This window comes from Symsagittifera roscoffensis, chromosome 5 (assembly GCF_963678635.1).
Source record: "Symsagittifera roscoffensis chromosome 5, txSymRosc1.1, whole genome shotgun sequence".
Lineage (NCBI taxonomy): Eukaryota > Metazoa > Xenacoelomorpha > Acoela > Convolutidae > Symsagittifera > Symsagittifera roscoffensis.
In genome coordinates, this window is record NC_087066.1 from 19,628,931 (window position 1) to 19,653,820 (window position 24,890).

At 35.4% G+C, this 24,890-nt stretch overlaps 3 protein-coding genes across 3 annotated transcripts in view; all 3 read left to right on the top strand.

The window, feature by feature from the left end:
- LOC134846055 (pyruvate dehydrogenase E1 component subunit beta, mitochondrial-like) overlaps nt 1-24,890 on the top strand; it is a 428,722-nt gene that overhangs the window by 402,098 nt on the left and 1,734 nt on the right. The gene's annotated exons all lie outside the window — the stretch shown is intronic.
- Nucleotides 8,910-14,226, top strand: LOC134846643 (large ribosomal subunit protein eL42-like). Its single transcript, XM_063864028.1, has 3 exons — nt 8,910-9,105; nt 11,396-11,448; nt 13,906-14,226. The coding sequence occupies exons 1-3, from the start codon at nt 8,910-8,912 to the stop codon at nt 14,224-14,226; spliced, it is 570 nt and encodes a 189-aa protein (XP_063720098.1).
- On the top strand, nt 17,149-23,383 carry LOC134846053 (small ribosomal subunit protein uS9m-like). Its single transcript, XM_063863233.1, has 3 exons — nt 17,149-17,794; nt 18,232-18,421; nt 22,943-23,383. Exons 1-3 carry the CDS (start codon nt 17,172-17,174, stop codon nt 23,294-23,296), a joined length of 1,167 nt encoding a protein of 388 aa, XP_063719303.1. The 5' UTR covers nt 17,149-17,171; the 3' UTR covers nt 23,297-23,383.

Here is a 24,890-nt window from a genome sequence, read left to right on the forward strand (position 1 = left end):
CTGGTATTTGAGGTCCATTTCTTGATGTAATGGCGTAAAAAATTGTTTTTTAAGCTTCTCTGGAAAAAATTGTTCTTCAAGTAACCATTAAAAAGAGAAGTAGTTAGCTTGTAATTTTCTCAGCTATCATCTTTAGGAGCCCAGTTGAAATATCAAAGGGTCCTTGTGTTTTTATCAAGTTTGGGAAGTTAATTCTTACATTTAAACAAATCTGAACAAAAACTGAGTGGATATGGATATATAAGAGGTGGATTTTATGTATGTGGATATATAGGAGGACTGATTTTTATTTGATTTTTTTCAATGAGCTAGCAATCGTTGAAAAATTCTAGTATCTTTTTCCATTGAAATTATTCCATTTTTGATGCGTCGTTTTATCTGAATTGATTATGTGTGGTATGAAAGAGAAATTTTTCTTTTGTTTAATCATTGTATACAAAATGTCATTTTGTCGCGCACTATTTAAAATCTTTAAATTCCTTTTGGCTAAAAACTTGAATTTTGCTTATCAGTAGTTTTGCATTTTATTTTAAAGAAATTTAAAGTAGTTTTGTATATAATTTACGTTTAATTGATGCTTTTTTAACCCAATTTCAGTTAATTTATGAAAAGGAGCATCCTAAATGAGAAACCCTAAATTTGGTTGAAAAAAACTTTGCTTCTGGGTTACCTTGCTAAAAGAAGCTTTTCCATTTAATGTTTGGTATGTTTGATTTTAAAAGCTCATTTTACTAGCTGTTCATCACGTACTTTGCAACTTATTGGTATTTTAAAAAATTTTGAGCTTAAATATGATATTTATTGCCAAATGGTCTGTTTTTATACGAGATGTAAATACGATTAATTTTTTTTAAATTTACCTTTCAAATTTAAATAGGTGAATTTGTAGTCAATCTGTTTTTTTTTGCTGATTTGTGGTTTTCTCTTTTTTTTCTGATATTGAAACTCATTTTGACATTTGTCTTTGACTTAGTTGTTAAACGTGACAAACGAGCCTAAAAAAACCTTGCCAAAACGCCAATCCAAAGTTTGCACATCCCAAATGTTTGAATGAGTTACTAAGGGTTACTAATGAGTTTGATACTAATGATTTTGATCCGAAGATACTACACTCATGCTGCTACTACACTGAAAAAAGTCTTGAAATTTCAAAAATAGTGATGTGCACCCTTTGGGTTGGCGTTTTTGGCAACGTTTTTTCAGGCTCGTTTGTCACGTTTATGAACTAAGTCAAAAACAAACGTCAAAATGAGTTTGAATTAAAAAAACTGAAAATCACAAATCAACATAAAACAAAAAGATTGACTACAAATTCACCTATTTAAATTTGAAAGATAAGTTAAACAAATCAATAGCATTTACATTTCGTAATAGCTCCTATTATTCTGATTTACTGAAGAAGGATGCTTAAAAAACTCCTTCCACTTCAAAACTCGAAAACAATTCAAGCCTTTGCTTGGATTGACTGTTTCATAATTAGTCTTTCTATTTTAAATTCAAAGGCGGACTTCACTGTCTCGCCATGTTTAAATTATTTGAAATTATATATTTTTTGTATGTTTAACGCAAAAAAAAATTTCCACGTTTAAGTTATGTCGCACATTTCTAAACTTATGAAAAATTTCCATTTTTTTTTCAGTTTGATTTCAGGGCTAGTTTCGCCATGCTTGAAACTAGCAGCCGGATTGTGGAATGCTGTCACAGTCACATCAAGGGTTGCAAATCTGGCCTCGAAATATGAAACCCAAAACATTTTACTGAACGGAGTATGACTATTCTTGGTACTTTATATAGAGAAAAAATCTGGTTTCTCTCAGCTGTCAGGTTTCTGCTGTCAAAATTTTTCTCATGTTTTTTGCCCAAGTTCAGTTTGTCAAAGTTTTTTAAATCTTTTTGAAAAAATCAAGAACGTTTTTTCTGTTCTGCCTAATTATGCGACGAAACTTTCCAAACATATAAGAAAAAGCTCAATTAACCATTATTGTGTGAGGTTCTACAGGAGAATAGAAGCTAGTGATTTTAGGCATATATAAACAACCTACTGTTGAAAATTAGTGGTGAAGGATGTCTGTCATTTTGAAGCTTCTTAACATAATTTCTTCGAAAGGATTTTTCAGAAAAGCAATAAATGATTTTTTTTGGAATTTTTTGTATCATTATTCCAATTTTGTGCTACGCTTTTTCTGAATTGAATAACTTGAATTTGAAAACGTTATCTTTTAATTTTTAGTTAGTTGAAGCACTTATTCACATTTCCGAGAAACCAAAACTTGTGTTTCATTCTTAAGTGATTTTAGTACTGAGTGTTTCTTGATTTTGCTTCTGCTGTTTAAATATGAAACTTTGACATTATTCGTGTAACTTTCTATGTTTTTGAGATGAGATTAATTTTCATCAACGGACCCAGAATTGGATTGCTGGTACCTGATTAAAATAGAAAATTCTACATGAATATGTATAGTTGCTATAGAAGTCAGAAAAAACGTGCTTTAGAAATCAGAAAACATACAAACAATGAGGATTTTAAAGTTATAGTTCAGAAGTTTTTGCACATGGTGTTCATCATTAGGACTCAAGTTCCTTCAGAATTTACAAGTTAATCATAAGTACTCATGAAAAAAGCGACAGACTTCCTTTAAAGACATCCTGACAGTTTTCGACCAATTCTTTGATTCTCAGCAAGCAATATTTAACTCATGTTTTTCTTAATCGGCTGTTTTTTGAAATGGTTTTTAAATTTTTGATCGACTGAATTGCAAAATTTGACGAGTTTAATTTATCTAGTCAAAAATGTGAACTGAAATTTGAAAAAAAGTTTTTGAGTTTTTAGCCTACCTGAACCAATGGCAAAAGGATAGATAACCATCACAAATGTTTCATTATTCGTTGTTTATTAGAAACATTGTTAAAAATTCACTTGCGGCTTTGCTGGTTTGAACACAACGTAGGTAGTTTCATAAATTTCTTCAGCTTTTGAGAAATTTTCAATTGGCTTTTTTTCTTACAGGAACTTAAGAGTGGTTTGCTTGACTGTTCAATTCAAAGTCACAAAATCATGAATACTTCAAAGTATGAAATAAAAAAACTGAACAAAAATTCGAAACTGATCTTTGAGTTTTTGGTCTATTTGGCTCAATGGCAAAAAGATAGATACTATCAGTTGTTTCATTGTTTTTTTTTTAAAAACGATGTTAATAACTTTACTTGCGGCTTGCTGATTTCAACATAACAAAGGCATTTCTAAGAATTCTACAGAAATTTCGAAGCAATCTACTTTTTCCCTAAAAACGTTTGAAAGTTTTTTCCATGACTTGTCAATTTTTACAAAAAAAAACATACCACAAAAACATGAAATATCAACATTTCAAAGTGCAAAATACGAGCAATTGAGCATATTAAAATAATAATTCAACAAAAAAAGTTGATAATCATTTAAAAATCTTAATCCAGAAGTTTTTGCATGTTTTATGCACGATCAGGATTTTAAAATTTTCTACAGCTTCTAGAAAATTATCAAAGATCAAAAAAATGACAAACACATCTAACAAATGAACAATTTTTGAGCAATTGGAATCAAATTCCTATTGGACGATTGACGAAGCAAAAATTAAACCAAATTTGAACATGCTGTATTGGAAGTTTGCAGAGATCCTCAAGTAGTTAAAGTTCTTTTTACATAATTGTGGTAACCAGAAGTATAAATTTTCAGAAAAATTAACAGTTGAAACTGAACAGTTTCCAATGTCTGATTTTTCCCAGTTAAAAAAGCCTTCAAAGGTACAATTGTATGTCAGACTGCTTTTTTCTCTCATTGTCAAATAATAAATTAGATAGATGATCATCGCTAGCATTTATTATCACTGGTTTTTCACTGAGCAAACTTAAAATCCTTTGATGAAAATCTTTTATAAGTTATCATTGTTGGATTTTCTTCATACATAAGAAAAACAAAAAATTTGAATAATTTTTGTACTCTTCTAAGTAAAGATATCTTAAAAATTTTTTCTTTGAGTACTTTGTTTTAAATTGATACCAACTTCTAGAATTTTTTTCTTTTTTTTCTCTATTAAAACGCTCAACAAAGAACAACATTTTTTTGTTCACGTTTTGCAATTGTTTTAGTTTTAATTTTTGTTCTTACACTGATAAAAATTGGCGTTTAATTTAAAAAAGAAACAGGTTTTTTTTTCAGCCAAGAAACTTGAAAAATGAGACTTATAAAAATTTGAGACCAGAAGTTGAATCAAGTCTTACACAATCACAGCAAGTTTCATTCGCCCATCTGAGTTTTTTCACGAGGATGATAAGTTGGCTGAAATTCCAATCAGGTGGTTAACAGCTATTAGTAGGTGGCTAATAACAGGGGCATTTATCTGTAGTACTCTTTTTCATAAAGTATTTTGATTGACTGTATCGCTTTTCCCACGAGCCATTTTTCTCAAAATCATTTCGACCTTATTTTGAACTGTCAGAAGTTGGTCTAAGACTACTTCAAGATAAAATGTTCATTAAAATGTGTGTCTAGGTTAAACGTGTTTTCGTTCATCTTTTCTAACTAAATTTCTACTAAATATTTTTATCAATGTTTTCCTAAATATAATTGGAGCGAAAACCTTCGTAAATGTTTGATACATTTTCGCTTTGTTTTGTTTTGTTTGCTCTTTGTAGAGAGTTAATGTTTTTAGCTTCAAAAAATAGAAACTGTGTCATCTGAACTGTTTCAGTTGCTTGTTAAGGTGAAGATGTAATGGCAGGGAATCAGAAGTCCCATCAGAAAGCCCTGTTGGAAATATTGATGATATCAGATCAAGTCAGATTCCCATTTTTTTGCAGTCGCTTCTTGACAAGGGTCGCTTATTATGAAAGTCAATTTGAGAAAATTCATTTGTTTGAGTTTTAATTTTAAACGAAGATGGTCATAAGATAAAACTGTCTTTAAAAGATGTTATAAGGAGCAATTAGGAGCAGGCAACAAACAATACGGTTGGTTGAAAGCCACATTTAGTGTTCGATGAAAGTATTTGAGACAAAACGAGACCAAACAACATAATTTATTTGTTTTAAAAATGCTAATAACTTAATTTAAAGTGCTCCTGTAACTGATATACGGCTGTAATTTTCTATATTTTAGGTCTATTTCAGGTTATGCTGGCGTGAAAGTGTATTTTTAAAGCTTTTCTAGAAAACATAGTTTATCAACTAACCTTTGAAAATAAAAAAGAATGCGGGTAACTTTCTTTGCAACCATCTTTAAGAGACCGCATGGGAAAGTCAGATAGTCCTTATGGAATTTTCATCAAGTTTGAGAAGTTCGTTTTTCATTCAAACAAATTTGAATAGGGATTGAGTTTTATTCATAAGATGTTCTGGATGTGGATTTACAGGGAGAACTAATTATATAGTTGTTTCATTGAATAAAAAGCATTAAAATTAGTCCTCTTGCAGTTTTTCATCCAGAAAATCTTAATGACAACACTCAGTTCTTTTTCAGATTCGTTTGCATGTAAAAACAACTTTCTCAAACTTGATTAAAAAAACATCAGGACATCTGATATTCCATTGTAGTCTCTTAAAGATGTTTGCAAAGAAAATTGAATGCATCCTTGCTTTTCTTCTTATTGTTACTTGAAAAAGAATGTTTTCCAAAGAAGCTTGAAAAATATACTTTTGCACCTTTATAACATCAAATTGACATGAAATACTTAAAAACTGCGGTCCTGTGTCAATTACAGAACAAGCCAGAAAGTTAAAACGTCAGCATCGAGAGAATGAAAGGGATTTCAAGACAGTAATTTACCAATTAGTCTCCTCTGTTCCCCAAAGTGTGTTGATAAGGACATCATGCAAGAGGAGGACAGGAGTTTCAATTGATTATTTTCGTTTTTTGGACGCAAGACCAATCATTGATTGAGGCTGCATCCAAAAAATTGGAAGAGGGATGTTACATCAAAGTCATGATGATGCCTGATATTTGTCTTCGATTGCGAAGACTTTGGACAACGCAGCAGATGATTTGAAATTGATTGCATTATCAAAACCCTCTATGAGCTTGCTAGCGCAGAAGAAAGCTCCCATGATCAACCCTAAGACTTTCACAGGAAACAAGGCCATTGGCGAATATCTACTCTATCAGGATGGAAGATGACGAGCACCAACCAATTGAGCGGAACTGTCACCTTAGGTTCATGAAAACATATTTGAAGGCAAGATACCGAATCTATGACTCACTATGAGCGCAGAGAAATGATCATAAGTCGAACAGCTTGAAAAGGTGTTTTCAATATGGAGCCCCAGTTAAAAGAGATCTGGAGGGAGACAAACACCGGATCTTAAGACAGTTTTACATGCAGAAGTAAGGGCGGTCATACATAAATAAGTACGGGTGGCTATAATCAGATCCTGGTGATGATCGATCACTTTACAAATTAAGCTGACGCTGTTCCCTGTAAAAAAGCCTCAGCTGAAAAGACTTGCGGTCATCGGATCAATTGTTGGATTCCAAACAGGGTTGTCCGATGAGGTTCTAGTCGGATAATGGGATTGCTGTTGTGGGCAAACTGAACAAAGACCTGATGAGAGGTTTTCAAGTGACAAAAGCCTGTTCAATGGCATACGATCCGCTGACGAACGGCTTATTGTATAGACAAAACGGAACAATGGTGTCAATGTTCAGTTATACTAGTCCCAATAGATGAAGGCAGAGGAAGAAGTTCGACAAGAGGGTAGTATGGGCCAAAACTTAATCAGTGGAAGATTATGCGTGGGTCTTTCAGAATGTGATCCCACTGATAATACGAAGAGTTTCATGAAGAAGTGGAAGGCGCCGTTCATGACAACGGAGGTACATCAGGCGGAATATTTCACAGTTTCAGCACACCCCGAGCTGCACACTTCGAAAATATTAAACTTCCTAATCCATCCAGAAAAGATTGGTGCATATCAGAAGACATGGAGAAGAGCGACTTTTTGATGATGATTTCCGCCTGTGAAATCGGCGAGAAATGCAGCAGAGAAGATAATGACGGGAATGAAGTCTTGGAGGAAGGGACGAAATTGCCTTCGGACCCAGATGCCAATGAGATGATCGAGGAAACCATACCCAATGCTGAGGAAGCTTGGAATGACCTTGAGCAGAATGAGGTATACAAGAACACGGAACCGGATCTACCCTTCACCATGCAAATGCGACAGTGCAGTAAGATCTGCGAAGAAGTATGGGGATGACTTCGTGGTAGATAGGATAGATTTGAAGAGGATAGATTTGAAGAAGATTTGAAGAAGATAACTATTGAGTCTAGAAAAAACAACTGCGCCACGGGAAGTCGAAATTGTGGAGGATCAGGACTACGAGTGGCTGGAAGAATGGTCAAAATCAGAAGTGGAAGTCGATGTTTCTTGTCACTTGAACAAAAATTAATTAGGCTGTGCGTTTTGGAATGGTTAAATGAAATGTAACAGATTCCAATAAAACTAATGTGAAAAATCAGTATGTAGACGCCGAACATATGAATTACATCAAGAACTACAAAACTGATTCTTCATGGGATGCCCAGAAAGGACAACTGTTCATACCTGAATCCAACTTCAAACTGAAATCAGAAATGAGATTGACGTGGATGTCGATGGATATTCTTGTTCGTGTAGTGGTGGTATGACTTACTCACACTGAAATACTGTTAATCAAAAAGTTAAAAGTTTCGACAGATAAAATTGATTTAGAGGCAGAAACGGATGAGGACCTTAAGAAACCAGACATAGGAAGAGTAGTAGAGTCATATTTTATCTTACCGAGTGCGTACTCGGGCAGCATTTCACTAACTGGTAGTGATTTTATGCTGACAGTTAGGATCTGCGCAGTAGCTATTACCCAGGATATGAGTTTTGAAACAGCCTTAGCAGCCAACTTCAGAAGAGAGTACAGGAACATATAATTTTCATGAACGCAAAAACCAGGATTAGGGGGTAGCAACTTTGCCAACAGAGGCTACACAAATACCAGTAAAGCATTTATGCTTCTTGTTGACAAGGGCCACAAAGAAGCAACTTGTAGTGTTGGGTTTGATCTCTGACTAGGTTGAGAGGGGACTAAAAAAAGCTCTCACTTCTATGTATGAAACCAACAGAAGACTATTGTTTCCACGAGCATAATAAGCGCTAGTACATGTAATCTTTTCATGTGTCAACATCGAAGTGTATCCACTTAAAAAAATAATGCTTGACTATAGGTTGCGATTAACAGACGAGAAAGGAACCTGAGTGCTTAGACCATAAGAAATTAGTAAAACATCTATCAGGTTTGAGGATATTCATGTCAGTATGTGTGTGTTTTTCAAAGGACTATATGTTTGGACAGCTTAGTGACCAAAAATGTCTTTACAAATGACCGCAGGAAAAAATCCAAAATGTGCACTGTCCAATCTCCGATAATTTTCCTAAAACTTGGGTTGAATGATAATTTTTTTATAGCTCTTGAACAAAAATTTTATTCTCCTGGCTCTTTACAAACCTCCTAATGGTGATAAAAAACGATGTGGTCTAACTATTATGGATGAATTATGACCATATTTTTAGTTCTTGATTGATATTTTAAATCTCAAATCAAATTTCACACAAGAACACCAGCAAAATTGAATCGTTATACTGAAATCATTGGGACATTTTTGATGTGAGATTTTTGACCTTGCAGAGGCTTATATTGGACTGGTCATAGATGCGGTCTATTGCCGACTAATGGAACTGGACTTCAATCTGGACGACCAAGAGGTAATGAAGTTGACGGCAGCCTTAACGAACATCTTAGGATGATACAACCGTAGGGACCGCCCCAATGAAGTCATAATGATGGCTGCCTGGGGAGAACATGCCTGGGGGAGGCTGTATTGAGGTGGGGAAAACAGACGAACGAAACCATGAAAGACAGGACGAAGAAAGGAAACGAACTGGACAAATTGGGCAAGGAATTGACCCAAACTCTAGAAGGTAGAGATATGTGGAGAAAGCTATTCGAAGAACGTAACCAGAAACCGGAAAAAAATGTTCAGAAAACTCCCGATGAAGATGGAAACGGAAACGGAGCTAATAGCGGATTGTCATGGAGAAACAGAAGTGAAGATTCTACAGCATGTTTTGTTCTTTACAGTCACTATTGAATCTCGAACGAAGGTATGAGGTGGTGATCGCCATCACTGTAGAAGTGTTTCCGAGTGTGTTGAAAACGAACAAAAACACATTAGAAGATGGTACGAAGCGATTGAAAAGGAAATGAATCTCATGCAAAACAAAGCGTATCACAGACTATCTGTTGTCAGATACCTAATGGCTCCCCTGTGCAAGAACCAATAGACAATACACTTTGTGGCAGTGGATGTGAAAAGCATGAGGACTTCAGTAGATCAACCTTGCTCCGTACCAAAATTTGTGAGACCTGCAAGCATTTCAGAAAGACAAGTCAAGTTGCTGTGTAAGATATTTGCTCAAATTCCGGAAAGGACCCAGAACCAATCGCAATCTATACTAGGAAAGAAGTTCATGGGATATGCTAGCGCAATTTTTAGTAACTTTGAGAGACAAAAGCAAAAATGATCGGCAGTCACGGCTTACAAAACATAAGATGAAAGAAACAGGATCATGATGGAATTGGAACCGCTACTAGAAGCGTGAGGGCTTCGTAACTACAGGACCATTTTGTGACGCAAGATTAATTTCCATGCCACTGTTGACTGCAAACTTCAAAGTATCTTGCGCGTAGTATTCTTGTGCTGATCTGGGACGCCAGATAGCTGCTCACCAGAATCATCGCAACTAGTAACGAAAAAAAAATCGAAATGATGATGGCGATTAAATGGCAGGAAGCTCATGTAAGAAAAAAACAATAGATAAAAAGCGCAAAATAAGAAACAGTTGGAAGATGCGAACTGCCTGCACGATTTAAATCTGTTCGAGGAAATGTGCAAAACGTGAATGTTCCGGTCAAATTAAAAAAAGTTTTGGGCCAGAAAACTATTAATGCCATCGCTCGGAGCCAACATGACTGCTTAGTTGTACGACATGACAGAGTTTACAGCGCGTTCTAACTAGAAATTGGATATAAAGCTTTTAGGAGAGCTTTCGTGACCCATCGAAATGCAGTGACTACGACGGCCAAAAGAAATTGATGGCAATTGACAGCGATGAAAGAGGAAAAGAAGAAATGCTTAGGGAAAATCTAGATAGAAATGTAAAATTTTGCCTTCATAGAAGCTTCTGCATAAACAGGACCCCCTGCTCCATTGCAAGCAAAAAAAATGTGTCTTGATAAATTGAGTTTACAATTGCTTCAATAATGAGTTTCTTTTGAATATTTAATAACATTTGTTACCAACAGATAAAGGCTTGAGCAGAACGTATATTCAAACTATTCCAGCCTGCATGATTATTTTTAATCAACTAAGAGAACTGCTCGCTTTGTGATGACTTGAATCAATTTGAGTAATCTCTCAAAGGGTTACAGACTCATTGCTCTTCTAACCACAGAATTTCTCAATTTTGTTTTTAAGGATGAACGAAAACAATTATAAGTTCCACTAGGGACAAGACATTGAAGGATAATTTTAGCTTGTTGGTTGCCAGGAGCATCCTGCATCCCCACTTTTTTAACACAGGAAAAAAGTTCTAATTTGAGACATGACATTGGAAGTCGGAAAATTTATTTCGTCTCAGGTCATATCTTCATATAGTGCAGAATAATAAAAGTGTTAAAAGGCTATTGCGATGTGGTAGCTTCCCATATAAGCTCAATGTGACTTGATTTGATGAAGATAAAAGTTAATTTACGGAGTGATTGATGATTGAAAGAATTCTATCTCATGGCACTGAGTCATTTTGATGAGATAATTTAAATTCAATGTGGACATTGGCATTGATTAGGCTGTCCGGGGAAAATATGCAAATCGACCAGCAAACTTCTGTTATTTATTCCAGAGAACACGATCATTAGGTACGTTAAAAAAGAAGAGTCAGGACCTTATCTACAAAAAGAAGTGAGATAGGAAGGGTAATTTAGAAGTTACAAAAACATTTTTTTTAAAATTTTGATTAGGACGTGCATGACACGTAAAGTTTTTTGTTTTCCTGCAATTAATTTCATTCTCATGAGAAAGTCATAACAAAAACTTTGGTTGTCAAAGTAAAACGAGATATTCCATTAAAAATACAAGAAATCACGGACTACCCCCAAGGAATTAGAGGAGAGAAGAAGCCCTCCTGAAAATAGAAATTTCTATCCTTCTTCATGAAGAAGAAAGCGCTTCTTCGGTTAAGTTGAAGAAAACGAAAAAATCTTGAATTGTGCTTGAAAATCATTGTGCTTCCTGGGATGGTCAGAATTTAATTTGAAAATATCCTCGTTTATTTTAAGGATATGAGAAGCACGACGTTAGGGAAAGAGTCGATCCTTCTCTAATGGAAGGGGTAATTTTGTAGACTGTACAAAAAACAATAGTAAAATAGTAAAAATAAAAGTAATTAGCCCAATTGTTGTGATAAGCTTATTGAATAGTTTCGTGTGATATGACAATAATTGGTGTGGTTGGTACGCGGGACGGCATTTTAGAGTCATGCAGCAATACTCCCCTTCTAAATTGACACCCACGCCGGGACTTCCACCCGTAAAAAAAACCAGATTGTAATCACTTTACTTTCTTTTTGTTATTTGTTTTTTCAAATCCATTTTTCTACAATCTACTTTATAATCTATTCTTCCTCTTGTTTTGCCTCTTTTGTACCCTGTTTAGTGAATGTCCGTGCCGAAGTACAGGCCAAAATGGCTATCCAAGTGGAGCAGGAAACTGGTAATAGAAATCTCAAACACTAAGTACTGCAGCCCAAGGATGTCGAAGCCACAATTCACTCGTACAGAGGTGCACAGCTAGCCGACTTTGCCACTACTGTCTCGCGCTATCCCTCGAAGCAGAAACTAAACTGTGTTACCATAGTACACGGTTTTAATGATAAATCATCTACGGTTTCAGGTTTTCCAAATTATCGGAGATTTTATTTAAATCGGATAAGTCATAAGTTTAAGCTAAATGTGCTTTTTATCCCCATCCTCTCAGCAAATAATCATTTCAAAAAGGAAAACTTGGTGCTCTAAATAATTCTTTGTTTCGCCTTATAAAAACTTTTTACCACTCTATAAGCCATGTCTCATGTAGCGGCCTCGAGAGCAGCAAATTTCATCACAACTCAAGAAGAAACATCTTTGGCAACACTCAAAAAAAACGTACAACCCAATGCAACTCAATCTAACTCATCGCCCTCAGCAATCACTACAGTATCCTTTGACCCCTGGATATTTATCGACCAAGAACTTGAATTTAAAATAAACGACATATATAAATTGTCGTTTACTGGGAACCGCGCTTCAAATTTCTAAGCAAGAACAAGCCCTGTTTCCAATTCATTGAACTAATGAACCAGCAGTTGCTGTCAATGGTAGAAGAAAAACCAAATTTTAACGTCCCAATGAAAACAGCAATGATTGTCCCACATCTGCTGCTCTTCAAAACTAAATCAGAAACAAAAGGATCCAATTCCAAAATTCTGAGCCGCCGCATAATTTTATGGAAGCAAGTCCAAATTAGACATCCAAATTGAGAAAGTTAAAAATTTCGATATACTAATGAGTACAAGCAAAACACCTGCTGCCATGGCTGCCTTTCAGACGAAGGAACAAAAGGAATACTTCCACTAAAGTGAGTCATTGAAGGAAAAACGTAAAACGTCAGCTACTTTCTGATATATCTTACTGGTAAAAACCATATAACCGATGAAGATCGCAACCTTTTGCACTGCCACTAAGAAAGGGAGGATTAGACCTACTCGGAAACACGGACTTTTCCAGAAGTTATGAGAGGTCACTAATCATTTGTGATCCGTTGGAAAACCGAGATTGTGGGGTAAATAAAAACATCAAAACTGAGAGACCGAACATCAACCTCTCAAAAAAGGTTGAAATTATGGACTTTTGCTCATCAAAAAAAATCTGACAATAAATCTAGCATCACAGAAAGGAGCATCGAACTGGCCTTAAAAAAGTACAAGTTTTCTCTCAACAATTTAAAGTTTGAGATATGGATAGGAACCACCAAACACTCCACATACATGTCCATGTTAGCAACAGTTCTTACTGAATCACTCTCTAAACTGTCTCAAAGTTGGATACACCTCTCAGACATAATGAAATTTGTGATACTTTAAGACACTCCTGAACGAAGTATGCCATGATGGTGAACTAGAGCCGAAACTTCAACCATTGGAAGGCCAAGGCTTTCCTAGCAATACAACCACTACTGAAGATGATGGGTCTCAGTATCTCCAGACGACGAGGTCACTCCTAAAAACTCCTAGGCATCAGATATAGCTTGAAGGGCAGAATTTAGCATGGGGATTGAAAAGCCTTTCATCGATAATGGTTCAGCTGAATCTGCCTCCTCAGAGTCCATTTGCCTTGATGTCAAGTCGAGCTCATGAGTTCACTAATTTCACGTGTAGTTAAATTAATTTGCACGTAAGGCTCTTTTTTGACGTTAGCCAATCGTTCTAGAATTTAGCTTTACCTTCCATCCGTATGTACTTTCGGGCGAACGTTACATTTAGCTAGAAAGTTTCAAGTTTTCTCGGGTATCCAGAAATGCGGCTTTGTGAAACTCACCATTTTTTTCATGCGTGAACACCTGTGTTTTTTTTAAAATCTACCCGGATTTCTATTTATAAGAAATGTTTTGGAGCACCGTTTAGCTCTTGTTATTTTTAATTGGTGTCTGATTTTTGTTAAAGGACTGGTACTTATTTGGGGTATTGTTTTGTAACGATTGGACTTTTTTCAATTCCTAAAGCTATTGTTGGTAGACGAGTTAACTTTTTCAGATCATCATGGTGAACGTCCCTAAGGCCAGGAAAACTTTTTGCCCTCAATGCAAAGTTCACCAGAGTTTCAAGGTGACCCAGTACAAGAAAGGAAAGGACTCGATTCTGGCTCAAGGAAAGCGTCGTTACGATCGTAAGCAGCGTGGATTCGGTGGTCAGACGAAACCTATTTTCAGGAAGAAGGCCAAAACTACAAAAAAGATTGTTCTCAAGCTTCAGTGCATGAAGTGCAAGAAGTATATGCAGAAACCAATCAAGCGATGCAAGCACTTCGAGCTTGGAGGAGACAAAAAGAAGAAGGGCCAGATGATCCAGTATTAATTGACTCATTGATACTGTGGAGTTTGTCTTAACTGTCATACATTTGATAATTGAAGTTTAGGCCCCAAGTTTTGGTAGGAGACGCTAGGAATGCTGGTATTGATGTGGTTGCACTTTCACAAATCATGAGTTTTATATTTTCCCTAAGTTCTTTCCGCATCAGATTTAATATGAAAACTTAGTTTTCTAATCGGGTTTGTTCAGAGGATCTCCAATTTGAGAGGATATCAACTTAAGCCAAGCTGCTCCTTTAACAGCGCTTTTCTTTGGTTGTTCTGATTCTTGAGCTACTGAAGTGATACGTGGTCTAAAGTAAATATATTTTTTGTAGGCTTATCAATTTTAGTATTTGCCGGCAGTATTATGTTAACTAATGTCCAAATAGTTTTCGAAATGCTTTCTCAATTCAATTTCGAAGACCAGTAATTACTGTTTTTTGTTTTTGTACAATCGAAAAATTTTTTGTTTTAATTTCTGAAACATAAATTGAAACGATAATTATGTGCATGTTCTCTGATTTTTTTTCTTAAAGTGTGTGCAAGCATTTTGGCGTCATCATTAGGTTCGATTACCTAAAGAAAATCCATTCAAGGTTTTTTGCAATTTTGACTTGACTGTTTTGTCTACGAAGGTAATTGGAGCTCAAGATGCAAGAATGTTTTTTTTCTGGCTGAAGTTTTAAAAGTATTCGGGTGTCATTTACTTTTTTTTTGTTCCGACCATTTGAAAAACGGGGAGGAACTTTGTATTCGGGTCTGTTTTAATTTTTCTTTTTGTGTTACACGTAAAATCAGGTACCACAAATAATTATCAAATTGGGTCGAGTGATATATCATATTAAAACCCGTTCAATTGTGTTTCGAACGACATATAAATATTTCATTTTTTTCAGTGTCGAGAAAAACCGGTTTGAAATTTTTGATTTGGTCTAATTTCGAACTCATATAGTGTGAGCGTTTAGGCGTACAATAGATTATTAAAGCTTACTTAAAGCCGCAAAAACTTAGTTTTACTCAATTAAAAGTAGTTTTTGGAGTTTTTAGCGCCATTTTGTAAACAGATTAAAATAACAAAAAAGGTTTTTTGTATTTTTCTAAGACTGTGGTCGGAAACATTCTAGGCTATTTGCACAGTCTCCGGCTTTTCTTGTTTTATTTTTATTTGTTTTTTTTTCACGCACAATCAGGTACCACAAATAATCATTCGAATGGGTCGAATGATATATCATATTGAAGCCTTTTCAGTCGTGATTCGAACGACATTAAAAAGTTTTTTTTTTCGGTGTCGAGAAAAACCGGTTTGAAATTTATGATTCTTGGTCTTATTTGGTGCTAATGAGGTGACCGTGTAGGCTTACAATAGCTTATTTAAGCTTAATTGAAGTCTTTTTCTCTTGTAAAGGTAGTTTTTGGAGTTTGTTTGCGCATTTCTATGCCTCTCAAATATGTCTAATTTCTATTTTTTCGCTCAGATCTTTTTGTCACACCATGCAATGCACCATAAAAAAACACCAATTTGAAAAAAAAAGTTTTTTTTTGTATTTTTCTAAGACTGTGGTCGGAACACTCTGTGCTACTTGGACAGTAACTGGCTATCCTTGTTATTATTTGTTTTTTTTTTCAATTGGGCATCTATTTTGTTGGGATTCTGCTTTGACCGTTGCGTATTAACTTGATATTTGATAAGACTGACGTGATTGTGTTAAGTAATAACTTAATATTATTATTATTCCGACTACTGAAAGTTGGGAAAAACTTTGTATTTACTGTATTCGGGTGTGTTTTTCACGCAAAATCATATACCACAAATAATTTTCGGAAAGGGTCGAGTTATATTCCTCAGTGTAGAGAAGAATCTGTTAAAATGTTTTGATGTTTCGTCTAATTTCGAGCAAATAAAGCGAGCGAGCAGGTTAATAATACAGAAAACTTAGTTACTCCTGGAATATTATTTTTGAAGCTTCTTTAAGCTTCTTCTTGACTACAAAAAACTTTCAAAAGGAAAAACGTTTGATAACAAATTACAAAATAATTTTGAAAATTTTAAATATATTTTTTGTTTTTCTATTGAATTTTTGATGAAAACCTCAGCAACCCGTGCAATTAGTAAGGTTGCAACCGTGTACTAGTACATCCTTCTCTCTGTAAACAATTTTAATCACAGAATTCGCACGTGAAACTCCTACACGTGTTTTACTTGCTGCATTATCAATTCAATCAACCATCAAGCGCATCTTGCGTAGAGGTAGCACATTTGCTTGAGTTAGCCAAATCGTGTGGTTTTCATCCGGCTGAGATCTGTTTGTTTTTGCGAACTAAGGTTTTTGAACTTTTTCGGACTATTTATTTTTTTATTCAGTGTGCGGAACTTAGTGATACCTGCGCAGCAACTGGCTATCCTTGTTTTGTTTTATCTTAGCTTATAGCAAGCCTTAAATAGTCCCTTTTGATAATCCCATTTGTTCCTAACTGTCATGCGGTTTGTTTGCTTTCAAAATTTTAAGCAAAACTGTTTTGAAATTTTGAAATTTTTTGTGTTGTGGAGTTTTGAAATTTTTGTGTTATGATTTTTGACCGAAACTTCACTTTTTTCTTCTCGTTTTCATCTATTAGTAACGAGAAAGAAATGAATGTAGTTTGTGGAGCATTTTTTGTCTTTTTTTAGGTTATTCATTTCTAGAAGAATTGCAAAAGGTGTTCTTGATATTTTAGCCGACGATTTCGTGAACAGAATTCAGTTAATTATTTCACGTTTCGTATGAGAAATATATATATTTTTTTATTTTTGGCATTTAATTTTGTCTCAAATTGTCGGATTTCCAAGAGATGTCGCAGACCGATGCTTCATTGGGCTCTAAAAATGACATAAATAAAGAATGTGAATGAATATAAGTGTTCAGTTTTTGGTAAATTTCTTTTAGAAGATCAAATGTGAAGTAACGTCAAATGAGGCGCGTAACACTTAATTTTGTGCGTCAAAAGGGTGGACCAGGTGACAAAATAATGTTTCGTCCACCACCAATGAGTAGAACTACAGACCCTTACCGACAAGATTCACTTCCACCTCATCGAATAGCGAAAACATTAGCAAAAACAGGAATAGACAAGGAATTCATTGAGTACCAAGTGAAACAGTTCGAATTGGGTAAAAGACATCTTGGAAACATGATGGGTGTTGATTCGGAATTGATGACGCAAAGCGATATAAACCAGGCGATACAGTATCTTTTCCCGATTGCTTTGTTTTCGAAGAGATCGCGGCCGATTATGAAGCATCCAGATGAAATTTTCCCGAAAACGGCCACGCTAGAAGTTGATGAAAATAAGCGACCGAAGAACCCTTTTTTCTTTTCCGTAAATGCAGAATTTAGCAATTTGTTTTTCCTGCTAGCAGATGCAATTCACAAATGCGACCAAGCTTTAAAAGAGGGAAGGAGACCCGAAAGGTTCTTACCTTATGATCCATTGACCCAAAGATGGATGGGAGAGCAGAAGTTGTCAGATCTACTCAACACGAAAGTGGCTAAATATAACATGCGACACTTCAATTCGCTCATCAGACGACTTGCGTACGTTTATTTTTTTGCTGCACTCGAAAAAAATCTAACCGTCATGTTTTTTGAAAATAACAACTTTTATCGTTTTGTGTAACAATTAATATAAGGTTAATCAAAGTTTTCATTTCAAGGTCAAGTGTTTTATGTATGTTTTAGTGGTTGCAGCTGTTTTTACCAATGCATATTTAAATGTTAGTCATTAATTCTTGCAGAAGGATGCGTGCCATAGTGAACACTCGGTCACTATCAGGGAAAGAGAAAGTTGCCTCAATAAATTTGTACGGTTTTCCATTTTGAGAAAATTTAGAGAACGGTTTGAGTTTTCAATAAGTGTCTGAGTAATTTTTGCAAGCTATGATGTTTTGTAATAGGTCTCTGCTCGCGGTGCGTACATGCAGCAGGAAAAAATAAGATTTAAAAAAATGTTTTCTGTATCCGATTGTTTGTAGGACTCATCCAATGGCGGCAGATTACGAGCATCTTTTGGAAGCATTTCGTGTTAAGACAGGAACTGCGGGTCTCTCAATTGAAGTGAAACAGCAAAAGCAATCTTTAAACGATATCGAAGGATTTCTGGAAAGTGATCCATTCGACCGTGTATCTATTGCCCAGGGAGCGAAATTCACTGCAAAAGCTACGGTGAGAATTTCATTACACTTGATAATAATAAAAAACAATGCGTGCATGGTTCATTGCGATTTCAGAAACAAAAAGATGTTAAAGCTGAGCGCTGTGACCATCTATATTTAGCATATACAAAAAGTGACTTTGCGCATTATAGTCCGCTTATTCATTTCGAAAGAGAGTGAAAGAATAATACACTGCATTAATTGTTCAGTGAGTAGTCTCTCCCACAATCGCTAATTAAAAAAAAATTCGCTTTCCAGACACCAAGAAAAGAAGTTGGTAAAGTTCATTTATGGTTTACACTACAAATAGGTTGATTGGTCAAATCAAAAAAGCAAGGCTGTTGATACGTTTTGAATACTTTTACCAGTGTAACTTTTCTTGACATGTCACAATGTCAGGACATTCAAGCTGGCAGAGAAACGGTATGAGAGAATAATACACTTAGCCTTGATTGTTAAGTGAGGAATCTCTCCTACATTTCCTGTTTTGAAAAATGTACTTTAAAAAGCAAAAAGAGGTTGGTGAAGTTCTTTCATGCTTAACACTACAATTAGGTTGATTGGCCAAATCAAAAAGCAAGGCTGTTGATACGTTTTGAATACTTTTACCAGTGTAACTTTTCTTGACATGTCACAATGTTAAGACATTCAAGCTGGTAGAGAAACTGTGTGAGAGAATAATACACTTAGCCTTGATTGTTAAGTGAGGAATCTCTCCTACATTTCCTGTTTTGAAAAATTTAATCTCAAAAAGCAAAAAGAGGTTGGTGAAGTCCTTTCATGCTTGACACTACAAATAGGTTGTTTGGCCAAATAAAAAAGCAGGCTGTTGATACGTTTTGAATACTTTTACCAGTGTAACTTTTCTTGGCATGTCACAATGTCAAGACATTCAAGCTGGTAGAGAAACTGTGTGAGAGAATAATACACTTAGCCTTGATTGTTAAGTGAGGAATCTCTCCTACATTTCCTGTTTTGAAAAATTTAATCTCAAAAAGCAAAAAGAGGTTGGTGAAGTCCTTTCCTGCTTGACACTACAAATAGGTTGATTGGCCAAATAAAAAAGCAGGCTGTTGATACGTTTTGAATACTTTTACCAGTGTAACTTTTCTTGGCATGTCACAATGTCAAGACATTCAAGCTGGTAGAGAAACTGTGTGAGAGAATAATACACTTAGCCTTGATTGTTAAGTGAGGAATCTCTCCTACATTTCCTGTTTTGAAAAATTTAATCTCAAAAAGCAAAAAGAGGTTGGTGAAGTCCTTTCATGCTTGACACTACAAATAGGTTGATTGGCCAAATAAAAAAGCAAGGCTGTTGATACGTTTTGAATACTTTTACCAGTGTAACTTTTCTTGACATGTCACAATGTTAAGACATTCAAGCTGGTAGAGAAACTGTGTGAGAGAATAATACACTTAGCCTTGATTGTTAAGTGAGGAATCTCTCCTACATTTCCTGTTTTGAAAAATGTACTTTAAAAAGCAAAAAGAGGTTGGTGAAGTTCTTTCATGCTTAACACTACAATTAGGTTGATTGGCCAAATCAAAAAGCAAGGCTGTTGATACGTTTTGAATACTTTTACCAGTGTAACTTTTCTTGACATGTCACAATGTTAAGACATTCAAGCTGGTAGAGAAACTGTGTGAGAGAATAATACACTAAGCCTTGATTGTTAAGTGAGGAATCTCTCCTACATTTCCTGTTTTGAAAAATTTAATCTCAAAAAGCAAAAAGAGGTTGGTGAAGTCCTTTCATGCTTGACACTACAAATAGGTTGATTGGCCAAATAAAAAAGCAAGGCTGTTGATACGTTTTGAATACTTTTACCAGTGTAACTTTTCTTGGCATGTCACAATGTCAAGACATTCAAGCTGGTAGAGAAACTGTGTGAGAGAATAAAACACTTAGCCTTGATTGTTAGGTGAGGAATCTCTCCTACATTTCCTGTTTTGAAAAATGTACTTTAAAAAGCAAAAAGAGGTTGGTGAAGTTCTTTCATGCTTAACACTACAATTAGGTTGATTGGCCAAATCAAAAAGCAAGGCTGTTGATACGTTTTGAATACTTTTGCCAGTGTAACTTTTCTTGACATGTCACAATGTTAAGACATTCAAGCTGGTAGAGAAACTGTGTGAGAGAATAATACACTTAGCCTTGATTGTTAAGTGAGGAATCTCTCCTACATTTCCTGTTTTGAAAAATTTAATCTCAAAAAGCAAAAAGAGGTTGGTGAAGTCCTTTCATGCTTGACACTACAAATAGGTTGTTTGGCCAAATAAAAAAGCAAGGCTGTTGATACGTTTTGAATACTTTTACCAGTGTAACTTTTCTTGACATGTCACAATGTTAAGACATTCAAGCTGGTAGAGAAACTGTGTGAGAGAATAATACACTTAGCCTTGATTGTTAAGTGAGGAATCTCTCCTACATTTCCTGTTTTGAAAAATGTACTTTAAAAAGCAAAAAGAGGTTGGTGAAGTTCTTTCATGCTTAACACTACAATTAGGTTGATTGGCCAAATCAAAAAGCAAGGCTGTTGATACGTTTTGAATACTTTTACCAGTGTAACTTTTCTTGACATGTCACAATGTTAAGACATTCAAGCTGGTAGAGAAACTGTGTGAGAGAATAATACACTAAGCCTTGATTGTTAAGTGAGGAATCTCTCCTACATTTCCTGTTTTGAAAAATTTAATCTCAAAAAGCAAAAAGAGGTTGGTGAAGTCCTTTCATGCTTGACACTACAAATAGGTTGATTGGCCAAATAAAAAAGCAAGGCTGTTGATACGTTTTGAATACTTTTACCAGTGTAACTTTTCTTGGCATGTCACAATGTCAAGACATTCAAGCTGGTAGAGAAACTGTGTGAGAGAATAAAACACTTAGCCTTGATTGTTAGGTGAGGAATCTCTCCTACATTTCCTGTTTTGAAAAATTTAATCTCAAAAAGCAAAAAGAGGTTGGTGAAGTCCTTTCATGCTTGACACTACAAATAGGTTGATTGGCCAAATAAAAAAGCAGGCTGTTGATACATTTTGAATACTTTTACCAGTGTAACTTTTCTTGGCATGTCACAATGTCAAGACATTCAAGCTGGTAGAGAAACTGTGTGAGAGAATAATACACTTAGCCTTGATTGTTAAGTGAGGAATCTCTCCTACATTTCCTGTTTTGAAAAATTTAATCTCAAAAAGCAAAAAGAGGTTGGTGAAGTCCTTTCATGCTTGAACCTACAAATAGGTTGATTGGCCAAATAAAAAAGCAAGGCTGTTGATACGTTTTGAATACTTTTACCAGTGTAACTTTTCTTGACATGTCACAATGTTAAGACATTCAAGCTGGTAGAGAAACTGTGTGAGAGAATAATACACTTAGCCTTGATTGTTAAGCGAGGAATCTCTCCTACATTTCCTGTTTTGAAAAATTTAATCTCAAAAAGCAAAAAGAGGTTGGTGAAGTCCTTTCATGCTTGACACTACAAATAGGTTGATTGGCCAAATAAAAAAGCAGGCTGTTGATACGTTTTGAATACTTTTACCAGTGTAACTTTTCTTGGCATGTCACAATGTCAAGACATTCAAGCTGGTAGAGAAACTGTGTGAGAGAATAATACACTTAGCCTTGATTGTTAAGTGAGAAATCTCTCCTACATTTCCTGTTTTGAAAAATTTACTTTCAAAAAGCAAAAAGAGGTTGGTGAATTCCTTTCATGCGTTACACTACAAATAGGTTGATTGGTCAAATAAAAAAGCAAGGCTGTTAATACGTTTTGGATACTTTTACCAGTGTAACTTTTCTTGACATGTCACAATGTCAAGACATTCAAGCTGGTAGAGAAACTGTGTGAGAGAATAATTCACTTAGCCTTGATTGTTAAGTGAGGAATCTCTCCTACATTTCCTGTTTTGAAATTTTTTTTTTTAAAAAGCAAAAAGAGGTTGGTGAAGTCCTTTCATGCTTGACACTACAAATAGGTTGATTGGTCAAATAAAAAAGCAAGGCTGTTGATACGTTTTGAATACTTTTACCAGCGTAAATTTTCTTCACATTTCATGTCAGGACATTCAGGCTGGGAGAAAAACTCAATGAGAGAATAATACACAGCCTTTATTGCTAAGTGAGGAATATCTCCTATAGTCCCTTTTTTGAAAAGTTTACTAATCAGAGGCGAATTGAGGATGGCTAAAAGCATTCATGGCTTACTTTACAAATAGGTTGATTATTCAAATAAAAAAGCAAGGTTGCTGTACAGTTTTAATATTTTACCAGCGTAATTTTTTTTGGCATTTAAATCAGGACATTCAAGCTAATAGAAAAAACTGTGTGAGAGAATAATACACTTAGCCTTGGTTGTTAAGTGAGGAATCTCGGCTAGGTTCCCTACTTTCTTTTAACAAAAAGAGGATGGCGAAATTCATTCATGGTTTGCACTACAAATAGTCAGATTTTGGTTCAGTTACCATGAGATAATTGACTTTCCCACTCTCTGTTGGCTATGTTCGTTGACTTATTTCATACGGTTTTTAGGTTGAACTTAGACCCTGCAAAGATAACGAGGAAGCAGAAGTAACTGTCAATGAAAAGCTGCTGAGTGAACATTTTGACTACATTCAAGACAGAGAACAAGTCATGTTTCCTATTTCAGTCACAAAAATGTACGGCAAATTCCACGTAAAAGCCACTGTTGAAGGTGGCGGCAGAAGCAGCCAGTCCAACTCAGTGAGACTGGCTCTGTCCAGAGCTATGGTCCCCTTTTTGGAAGATAATTTGGTAGAGAAGTTGAGGTTGTCGGGGATGTTGACAAGAGATCCAAGAAAAAGGGAGAGGAATAAAATTGCACAGCCGGGTCCGCGAAAGAAGAAACAGTTTAGAAAACGTTGATTGGAAGGTTTCGTCGACATTTTTTTTGCTTGAGTTGTATAAAACTGATGAGATGATATTGGAGCCGAATTGAATTCTTGAAAGTTGTCGAGTAGTTCTACTTTTTTGTAATGCGAATATGAGTTAGCTGAATGGAACCAGCTGAATGAGTTAAACCCTGAAATTAGAAAGTCCTGAAATCGACGAATTTACTAAAAGTCTGAGAGTGAAATAAAAAAGTATCAGTTTGCTTTTCGCGATTTGATTAAGGTCACTTCATTTCCTTTGCTAAAAGGAAGACAAATTCCACTAGCGAACAGCAAAAGTGTAAAGGTAGTGTACTCTATCAATTTTCAAAAAAGTACTACCAATGGAAAGTCTCTTTTTGCCTTACTTTCTGCAGCCTTCAAAAAAATGTGCGGGATTTTTTGAAAGTTTTTTTTTGGATTTTTTTATTTTCTCAAAAACTGCTCACCAAAATCTGAGATAGAACGGCTCTTGGGAGATCCTCTGCATAAGCAGCTACACCCAAATATTTTTACACAAAAGATCTGGCCTTCGCATTTTTCGTTTTTGACCGCTTGCGGAACATGTGACTTTTCTCAAGACCTACGCTCGCAAAGTTGAGATTTTGATTTCAATCGAAATGACGGTTCGTGAGAAGCTTCTTTGCATAAGCGGCGACGTCTAAGTTTTTCTCGAAAAGTTATGACCCTCGGAAAAGTCAAAGTTTTGACGTTTGTTGAAACTTATTGACTTTTCTCGAAAAGTACCCTCCCAAATTTGAGATTTTGATTTCAATCAAAAGAACGGGGCGTTGGAAGCTCCACTGCATAAGTGATTACGCCCATTTTTTTTACTCGAAAAGGTATGACCCTCAGAAAAGTCAAAGTTTTGATTTTTGTTGTCTTTCGAGCTTTTTGATTTTTCTCGAAAACTACCCTCCGAAATCTGAGATTTTGGGTTCAGTGGAGAAAAGGAATCAATGAAAGCTCTCCTGTATTAGCGGCTAAACTTAGTTTTCTTCCACAAAAAATTAGGGTCCTCGGAAAAGTCATATTTGTGACATTTTGACCGTTTTAAAAAAAAACTTTTTGCCTTTTTTTGAAAACTAATAAAAAAACCATTTGCGTGAAGCCCGCCTGCACAAGTGTCTATACCCTCGGAAAAGTCAAAGTTAATCAAAATTAAGGGCTGAGAGTTGCTCCCTTGTACAAACGGCGACGTCGAAATTTTCATACAGTAAAGGTCATGAAACTATTCAGCCGAGTCTGACATCAAAGGTTTAAACGAATCAATAGGTTGTGGGAAGCCTCGGTTCGTAAACGGCTACGGCTTAAGGTTTGTACGATAAATGTTATGTTTGTAAGAAAGTTCCGAATTCTCAAAAAGTTTCACTCTTATTTTATTGGAGACACGACTAAGGTTTTGAGTGAAGCCCAATTTTAGAAATTACATATTTCATCCCGCATCAGTGCATCAAATTCAAAAAGTATCAAAGAGATAACTCCAGCTTTAGCTGGGCCCCTAGTTATCTTCGCGAACAATTTTTCTCAGATGAGACGAACAATATCGATTTTTATTCGAACACAAATTTAATCTTGGAATTAATACT

Bases quoted from the DNA above. Each gene is read 5' to 3' on its own strand.
- LOC134846643 (XM_063864028.1), top strand. From the start codon at position 8,910: ATGAAAGACAGGACGAAGAAAGGAAACGAACTGGACAAATTGGGCAAG. The intron at 9,106-11,395 runs GTGAAGATTCTA...GTTTATTTTAAG, and splicing joins ATTGTCATGGAGAAACAGAA to GATATGAGAAGCACGACGTT. The intron at 11,449-13,905 runs GTAATTTTGTAG...TAACTTTTTCAG, and splicing joins ATCCTTCTCTAATGGAAGGG to ATCATCATGGTGAACGTCCC.
- LOC134846053 (XM_063863233.1), top strand. From the start codon at position 17,172: ATGAGGCGCGTAACACTTAATTTTGTGCGTCAAAAGGGTGGACCAGGT. The intron at 17,795-18,231 runs GTACGTTTATTT...GATTGTTTGTAG, and splicing joins TCGCTCATCAGACGACTTGC to GACTCATCCAATGGCGGCAG. The intron at 18,422-22,942 runs GTGAGAATTTCA...TACGGTTTTTAG, and splicing joins AATTCACTGCAAAAGCTACG to GTTGAACTTAGACCCTGCAA.